We start from the raw sequence: 9,394 nt of genomic DNA, 5'->3' as shown, positions 1-9,394 counted from the left end.
CTCCCTCCCTTCACTCATTCCTCTCTTACTCTCCCCTTTCATAAGTTTCCTTCCTTCCTTCCTCTGTTCCTGTCCCTTCCCCCTTTCTTTCTTTCTTTCTTTCTTTCTTTCCTTCCCTCCCTCCCTCCATTTCTTGCTTTCCTTCTCCTTCCTCCCTTCTTTCCTCCCTCATTCCCTTCTTTCACTCCTTCTTCTCTTACTCTCCCCTTTCACACCTTTCCTTGCTTCCTTTGCACCCTTCCTCTGTTCCTGTCCCTTCCCTCTTTCCTTCCTTCCTTCCCACCCTCCGTCCATTCATTCACCCATTCCTCTCTTGATCGCCCCTTTTACCATTCCTTCCTTCCTTCCTTCCGATGTGGGCCCGGGCCGGCAGAGTAGTTTGCTTTTACACCCCATCTCGAGCTCCCTTGGTGCCAACCCGGCCCTCCCCACTTCAGAGGGAGGGGGGAGAAAGAGAGAGAGAGAAAGAGAAAGAGAGAGATAAAAAGAGAAAGAGAGAGGGAGGGAGAGAAAGAGATAGAAAGAGACAAAGAAAGGGGGAGAGAAAGAGAGAGAGAAAGGGAGAAAAAAGAGAAAAAAGAGAGAAAGAGAGATAAAAAGAGGAAGAGAAAGAGAGAGGGGGAGGGAGAGAAAGAGAAAGAAAGAGAGAAAGGGAGAGAGGGAGAGAAAGAGGTAGAGAAAGTGAAAGAGAGAGGGAGGGAGAGAAAGAGATAGAAAGAGAAAGAGAGAGGTTGGGAGAGAGAAAAAAGAGAGAAAGAGATATAAAGAGAAAGAGAGAGAAAGGGAGAGAGAAAGAGAAAAAGAGAGAGAAAGGGAGAGAAAAAGAGAAAAAGAAAGAAAAGTAGAGAGAGAAAGAGAGACAAAAAGAGAAAGAGAGGGAGAGAAAGAGAGAGAGATAGATAGAAAAGCAGGTGGGGGGGGCACACCTATTTTGCCAGCCCTCAGATGGGCCATAGGGATCCGGTGTATGTGGAGGGAGAGGTCCCCAGCTTCTGTTCTGCAGAGGGGAAGCCAAAGCCCCCGCATGGGTTATGCAGAGTGTCAGTGTTTGGGGCAAGGTGGGGGGTGGGGGTCTTCCTTAACCCCCATTTCTTTGGTGGGGCTAAGAGGCCTGCCCAGCAGGGCTGATGTGTTGCGGAAGGTCTTGTCGAGGGAGACAAGTGGAGCCCCCCCCCGCTCCCATCCCCAGGGAAGGGGGTTCTGGCATCACTGCCACTGGCTTTGGAAAGAAGCCCCCGGCCTCTTCAGGGGGTGGAGGGAGGGGTCCCTAGCACAGGGATGGACAATGGCTGAAGACAGTTGACTGCAGCTTTCAGAATTCCTCAGCCAGGAATATGAAGAAGACAGTTTGAAAATTTAAAAGGGAAGGAAGGAAGGAGGGAGGGAAAAGAAAAAGAAGAGAAAAAAGGAAAGAAAGAAAAAGAAGAAAGAAAGAAAGAGGAAGGAAGGAAGGAAGGAAGGGAAAAAAACCAAAGAGAAAAAAGAAAGAAAAAGGGAAGGAAGGAAGGAAGGAAGGAAGAAGAGAGGGGGCCCCCAGACACTTAGGCTGTATGGGGCCCCAAAATTCCTGATGGCGGCCCTGGCAATAAGTTATAGTCATATAGTCATAAGTGGGTAATGGGTAATAGGAATGATGAGTAAACTAATAGTAATAGTAATGCAGACTTAGTGAATAGTTTGATAGTTGATAGTTTGGCAGTGGTGAGGGAATTATTTGTTTAGCAGAGTGATGGTATTCAGGAAAAAAAACTGTTCTTGTGTCTAGTTGTCTTGGTGTGCAGTGCTCTATAGTGTTGTTTTAAGGGTAGTAGTTGAAACAATTTATGTCCAGGATGTGAGGGGTCAGTAAATATGTTCATGGCCCTCTTTTTAACTCATGCAGTATACAGGTCCTCAATGGAAGGCAGGTTGATAGGAATTGTTTTTTCTGTATGTACCAATGCCTGCTATCTTGTACATGTTTTGACAAAAAAAACAAAACAAATAAATGAGCATTCATCAGTTCCTGGAAAGAGATACAAACCATTTTAGATCCAGCTAGCTATGTCCCAAAAAGGAATTTTACACACAAGGTTTATAGCAAATTGAAAAATCAGGGTAGGGTTGGTGTACTATCAAAGAGGCCTATTTGGCATGTTCAAGCGCTGCCTACGCACTGTATCTGATGGGGCTATGCTGCACTGTATGCCATTTTCTGTCCATCAATATCAATGGTAAAAATCAGACCCACACTAGTCATTTTATATATATATCTTTTCTTATATATCTAATATTAGATTTGTTTACTCTTATATTGTTTTTATTATTGTTGTGAGCAGCCCCGAGTCTTCGGAGAGGGGCGGCATACAAATCTAATAAATTGAATTGAATTGAATCAAGAAGCAGGAATCCAGGGATTGGTGGGCTTTCTGTTTATCAGAAGCTGAATGGGGGGACTTGGGAATGGAATGTGGGCAGGGTTGAATTTATAGCGTTAGGTTTTTAAAAATATTTTTGAGGTGGTCATTTCAGCCTTTGAAATGTCCTGTACCTACAAAGGGTTTTTAAGTCATCATACTTCTTTTCTTTTCCACTTAAAATGGATGAAAATGTATTCTGTTGATGTTCAGATTTGTTGTCAAAGTTCAGTGATGTGACCCTTGGATGCTCCAGGGACAGAAAAATACAGGCGCCAGGGAACCTGAGTATAGGATACACCCTTCCCCACTCTTTTGGCTTATGGAATAACTGCCCAATCAAAAGCACAAGATCACCTGAACAGGTGTGTTGTGGAATACATTGACCCTAAATTGAAGAATCCTGGCTACAAACGAGTAAAAAAACCTTTCCAATCTAGCAAAAAAGTTTCCAATCCACGAGTTGCATCATAGATGTGAAATGTGATCTATCAAGAGAGCCAATTTGCATAGCAGAGCCAAACAATAGGACTGCTGTCTGCCTCAAAGGAATTGAAAGCCTCTGCCCATTGATTGGCTGAGAAGCTTCTGATGTCACAATGCTTCTCAACAGCAAATGTCTTGAAATCAAACAATATGAGCAAGCAGCCTTTCTCTTTCCCTTTGGCGCCAAAACCATTACCATTGGGCTGTGAGGATATCAGTGCCACAACCAAAACTACTGGATCCCCTGGATCCATACTGTACAGGACCTTGTGTCCCCTGGGAAAACCAGCCAAGTAGTCTCCAAATCCAGCTACCTTTTTCTTTGGGATGGTTAATTATTACGAAGTCCTAGGTCTGAACCAAAATGCCTCGCAAGAAGACATTAAAAGGGCCTATCGCAAGCTGGCATTAAAGTGGCATCCAGACAAGAACCCTTATAACAAGGAGGATGCAGAGAAGAAATTCAAAGCTGTAGCTGAGGCCTATGAAGTTCTGTCAGATCCCCAGAAACGTTCTCTCTATGACCGACCTGTCAAAGAGCCTAGGTTCAGAGGGAGAGGAGCTTCTGGAACGTACTCCCACAGCCCCTTTGATTTTGACTTTGTCTTCCGCAGCCCTGAGGAGATCTTCCGCGAGTTTTTTGGAGGAATGGACATCTTCGCACATGACTCCTGGGACAACGAGTTTGACGAGGATAATCATGGGGAGGAAAACCGGAATGGGCTACAGAGTCCTTTCGGCCTCTTTTCTGGACTAGGTGCCCTTTCCAATTTTGCATTCAATTCCCTTGGGCCCGGCGTGCACACTATGTTCTCTTGCAGGTCCTTTGGCGATGATAGCACTGGGGCACAGAATTTCAGATCTGTAGCGACTTCTACTGAAGTCGTCAATGGACGGAGAATCACCACTCGAAAAATTGTTGAGAACGGGCAAGAAAGAGTTGAAATTGAGGAGGATGGTCAACTGAAGTCCATAAGAGTAAATGGAAGAGAACAGTTGAAATGCTAAAAATTCTCCACATGTCTGTCCAAAAAAGCAATAGTCAGCTGCTTGTACAATCTTAAAAGGACTCTTGTTCCGTAAAAGTGGAAACCAACTAATAAACTCGTTCACTGAGTTCAAGACCTATGTGGTAATGACTTCTGAATTACTTGGAATAACTCTGGTGGTCAAGGTGTGATTTATTTTGATGATTCCCTAAAATGTACTAAAGTAACCTCAGTATAGGGTGTATGATTTTACTGTTTAGGATATTATCTTTTAAAGTCAATTGCTTGGGGGGGGGGGTATCTAATTTGGACAGGTGTTTAATTAGAATATTTTTGAATAAAAGTTTACAGGACAGAGAGTGTGGCTCTGAATAAATTAAAAATATCTAGTTTTAAAAACAGTCATGAAAATACCGGTAATAGAAATTCATCTGGATACAAATACATTCTGATGCTTTTACAAGCATGCAGAAATAAAATTAATAATATGAAAGATGAAACTACTGGTAACTTCTTTATGGAACCTTAAGTCTGCTTTTGGATTAGAACATAGAAATGATATTATATATTTCTAAATATAATGAAAACACACAAATGCATGCACACACACATACACGCACATAGGCATAGACATATAGACACACAGACACACTCTTCAAAACTGTTTACCTGCTCTCAAGACCAAGTATATATTATTTTTAAAGAACTATTTGACACAAAAGTTATATATGTCAAATGAATCATTTGAGATGTATAATAAAAATAGCAAAAATAAATAAATTGGAAAAGTCAGTAGAAGCAACTAGCATGCCCTTTGATAAGAAACAATGGAAGTTTGTTTAATAAATCTTGAAATATGGACTGAGAACAGTTCAAGACATAAAATGAAACAACAATATTTTAAATTATGCTTAGGTAACTCTCTCCCAAAGGTGTGTATTTATTTTTAAAAATTCCTGATTATATGATTCTATCCTTTGCTGGGCTAACATATTGAATTGCTAATATCAGTGAGTATATTACTTTGATGGAAATATGAATCTTTAAGCCTTAGCCTACCACATTTACTGTACATTGTATCTTACAGTATTGGTTTACAGTATTGTCTATATTTAAATTAGCATTCTGTTAGCCAAACCACAGTGCTATTAAAACATTAAAAGCATTGTTTCTTTTAATTCACAGCATTTATTGTTAGATTTATGTCCTGCTTTGTTATTCAAGATCTCCTTCCATCTAGTTTTTCCACAACTTAGCCCCACGAGACAGGTCGGAATAAGTAAATGGTCAAAATCACCCACTGAGCTTCCAGAGTTTGAAGCTAGGTCTTTGCAGTCCAAGACCAAGAACTTAACGGCTACACCACAATGGCTGGTAGAACTCTCTGCTTAGATTTTGCATGTGGAATGTCCACACTCAGTTCTTGGTAATACAGTTATGAAATAGAAGAACTGAAAGCCATGGTCCATCAGAATGGGAAGAGTTGTGGGAGACAGCATAGCACTAGTTATTTTAGCAGAGAACCCTAAAGTCATTTATTATTTTATGCTGACAATAGCTTGTTTCTACAACATTCTTAATTGGTCGGTGGGGACTTGGTGTCCCTCAAAGATGCATTCACCATCAATTGGATTCAACCATACAACTTCTCCTGGGAAACTCAAGCAACCATGGGACAATGGAAGGAAACAGGTATAGATCTGATATACAAGTGGACTCTACTTAAGACCAACAGGCTTAAACTCTTCCCATGTATTCAACGTTGACTATGCCTCAGTCAACGCCAAAGGGTTTACACAAGCTGATATCCTACTAAGAGCAGATGTGAGTGATGTAACTGATAGGTGCCTGTAGTAATATTTACAGCAGCCCTGCAGATATTCTTTTGTCTCTTCATTCCCCAGGAGAGACTGAATCATTGCCACTGGATAGCTATCGGCAGATGTGATAAGAGTGCAAAAATAATTATGTTTTCCTACTCTTATCAACATAAGATAATCTTGAAGCAACGCTCTTACCTATGTTTTTTTGTTTGTTTCTTCTGCCAATGGCACTTTAGCCGTTTCTTCTGTTTCGTCTTCCAAATTTCCTTTGAGAATTGGAGTATTCTGGAATGTGTAAGAGATTCCACCTAGGGGCAATCAAATTCAAGACCGCTGCCACTCGCTCATTCCAGCAGTGGCCAAGGCCTCAGTTGAACCATGGGTCACATAGACTCAGGAAAATCCTCTCGTTTGCATGTTGTAGATTGGCTCCTTTCTCCCTGCAGTTAGGTGTGGCAGCAGAGGGCTCCAAGGCTTACAGAGATTATCTGGCCAACACAAAGGCTTATCAGTCTCATACCCAATTATCTGCAGAGTCATGCCTTTGGAAGCCAAGCAGAGTTTCTTGGATTACCATAAAAACTCCCAACGCCCCTGCCCTGGGCTGTCACAGACTTGAAAAGTGGTCCCATCCCAAGAGGAATCCCATATCCCCATGCCCATCCTAACCTCAGCAAAGCACCTGGACACCCCGCTCATCTACTATCACTATTACATGGCATCGGACCAGAATACCTATGGGACCACCACCTGCCGCACAAATCCCCGCGGCCAATTAGGTCCCACAGAGTCGGCCGTCTCCCGGTCCCGTCGACTAAATAATGTTGTCTGGTGGGACCCAGGGGAAGAGCCTTCTCTGTGGCGGCCCCGGTCCTCTGGAATCAACTCCCCCCGGAGATTCGAATTGCCCCAACTCTCCTTACCTTCTGCAAGACTTTGAAAACTCATCTATGTTGCCAAGCTTGGGGTAACTGATGTATCCCTTTGGCTAGTAAGATTTATGTATGGTTATGATTGAGTAGTATTGTCTGTTTTTTTAATGATTGGGATTGTTAGCCATATTTTTAATTATTGGATTTGTTATACATTGTTTGTTGTTGCTGTGAGCTGCCCCAAGTCTTCGGAGAGCGGCGGCATACAAATCTAAATAATAATAATAATAATAATAATAATAATAATAATAATAATAATAATTTATTAGATTTGTATGCTGCCCCTCTCCGAAGACTTGGGGCGGCTCACAACACGATAAAAACAGTATTATACAGGCACAAATCTAATATAAAAAAAAACTAAAAACCCTATCATGATTAAAAACCAAACAGCACATATATACCAAACATAAATAATAATAATAATAATAATAATAATAATAATAATAATAATAATAATCTTTTCCCAACCTCAGATTGTGCCCTCTTGTTCTTGTGTTCACTTTCCTATTAAAACACTTCCCTCCTGAACCTTATTTAACCCTTTAACATATTTAAATGTTTTGATCATGTCCCCTCTTTTCCTTCTGTCCTCCAGACTATACAGATTGAGTTCATTAAGTCTTTCCTGATACGTTTTATGCTTAAGACCTCCCACGATTTTTGTAGCCTGTCTTTGGACCCGTTCAATTTGGTCAATATCTTTTTGTAGGTGAGGTCTCCAAAACTGGACACAGTATTCCAAATGTGGTCTCACCAGTGCTCTGTACAGAGGGATCACAGTCTCCCTCTTCCTGCTTGTTATATCTCTAGCTATGCAGCCAAGCATCCTACTTGCTTTCCCTACCGCCTGATTGCACTGTTCATGCATTTTGAGACTGTCAGAAATCACTACCCCTATAGTTCAAACTTTCCGTATGATTCTCACCTGTTGCCAATTTCCCTCTACTTCACTTTGCAGTTTGACTTCCCCAGGCAGGGGGAAACTCCAACAAGCCCATGTTTTCAGGATTAAAAGTACATTTTGAAAATCTCTGCCTGTTCACAATATCCTAAATTGGAGGCTTCGGGCCAGCACAGCCCTTCCCTCTCCAAATGACAGGGCCATCCTGTCTTGAAGGGAAAAAAACCCACTGTGCTTCAGTTCAGAATGCAGTGGCTTGTTTCCATAATGAACACACAAAGCTGGTTCAGCTCAAATGCATTTATCCAACCCCCCCCTCCTCCTGTTAGTAGTTTGCTCAGACATGATTTCATTAACTGTCTGATAGTACTTTATGGAGCACTTGGCCTGCAAAAAAACCCCCCTACCCAACAACCCAAAGCAGAACAAAAATACTTAAAAGCATTTGGAATTACTTCATAAAAAAACAAAATCACAGTATTAACCAACTGACCTTTGCTCAGCGCAGACCTGCTAATTTTAGCAATTACAGCCAACAACTTGAACATATCAAGTGGGCAACTGTTTAACAATAATGACATCTGCTTGGAAAATCCAATTAGGTCTAAACATCTTTAAATCCCCACTAGGGGATACCTGCTTTCTTTTTGCTACTGTTAGTTCCTGCCTAATAGGATTTTGAACTCCCGGCCTGCTGTACATCGCAGGCACAGTGGCCATCTCTCCCAGGAGTGCCAATGGCATGGCTGCGATCGCATTAACCAACAAGCAAGGGTCTCTCCTTGGACAGTGATGGAAGCAGCTTGATTTTTTTTGATGGCCTAATCTGATAGAGCAGTGCATTAGCCTGTTCCCTTCACTCCTACATTTCCTCTGCCCCATCTTAACTCTGACGCTTTTTGTTGTTTAAAAGCAAATGGTCAGATCTGGGAATTCCCCTAAGGTTTTCATCTCAAGGGCAGGGGAGAGTTATTGCTGATCTTGCAGGGCTGCGAGAAGATTTGGTGTGCATGTGCTTTTGCTTCGTGCCTTCCTGGACTGGATATCAAGTAAGAAATGTCAATCGAGAGAAACTGTATTGAGATCAGTAACACTGGAATTATTTTACATATTAAGCTTCTTGTAAATTGGCTCTCCTCCTCCTCCTCCTCTTCCTCCTCTTCCTCTTCCTCCTCCTCCTCTTCCTCCTCTTCCTCTTCCTCTTCCTCCTCCTCCTCTTCCTCCTCCTCATCATCATCCAAGTCTGCGGAGAGGGGCGGCATAGAAATTTAAGTAAGTAAGTAAGTAAGTAAGTAAGTAAGTAAGTAAGTAAGTAAGTAAGTAAGTAAGTAATTATGAGCTGGGGTGGCGCAGCAAGTAGAGTGCTGTACTGCAGGCCACTGAAGCTGACTTGTAGATCTGAAGGTCAGTGGTTCAAATGTCATCACCGGCTCAAGGTTGACTCAGCCCTCCATCCTTCCGAGGTGGGTAAAATGAGGACCTGGATTGTGGGGGCAATAGGCTGGCTCTGTTAAAAAAGTGCTATTGCTAACATGTTGTAAGCCGCCCTGAGTGTAAGGAGAAGGGCGGCATAAAAATCGAACAAACAAACAAACAAACAAACAAACAAACAAATTATTATTATTGTTGTTGTTGTTATGCTGCTTAATTCAAAGTGGACTCAGAGCTGCTAACAAGTGGAATAAATATAGCAGTACTAAAATACAATCAAAATACACAATAAAATCAGTAGCTCGTTACCGGACTCCATAGTGTCATCCCCAAACCCCCAACACTTTACCCTTAGATTATCCACGGTTGACCTATCGAGATTCCTAAGAGGTCAGTAAGGGGCGAGTACAAGTGCACTAGAGTGCCTTCCGTC

General features: G+C 42.0%; 1 protein-coding gene across 1 annotated transcript; it reads left to right on the top strand.

Moving 5' to 3' along the window:
- The first annotated feature begins 3,209 nt into the window (after nt 1-3,209).
- On the top strand, nt 3,210-3,890 carry DNAJB8 (DnaJ heat shock protein family (Hsp40) member B8). Its single transcript, XM_070735757.1, has one exon. It carries the CDS (start codon nt 3,210-3,212, stop codon nt 3,888-3,890), a length of 681 nt encoding a protein of 226 aa, XP_070591858.1.
- Nucleotides 3,891-9,394: the final 5,504 nt, after the last annotated feature.

This window comes from Erythrolamprus reginae, chromosome 2, assembly GCF_031021105.1.
Source record: "Erythrolamprus reginae isolate rEryReg1 chromosome 2, rEryReg1.hap1, whole genome shotgun sequence".
Lineage (NCBI taxonomy): Eukaryota > Metazoa > Chordata > Lepidosauria > Squamata > Dipsadidae > Erythrolamprus > Erythrolamprus reginae.
The sequence above is the reverse complement of the archived record's forward strand: the minus strand, read 5'-3'. Positions and strand labels throughout refer to the sequence as shown.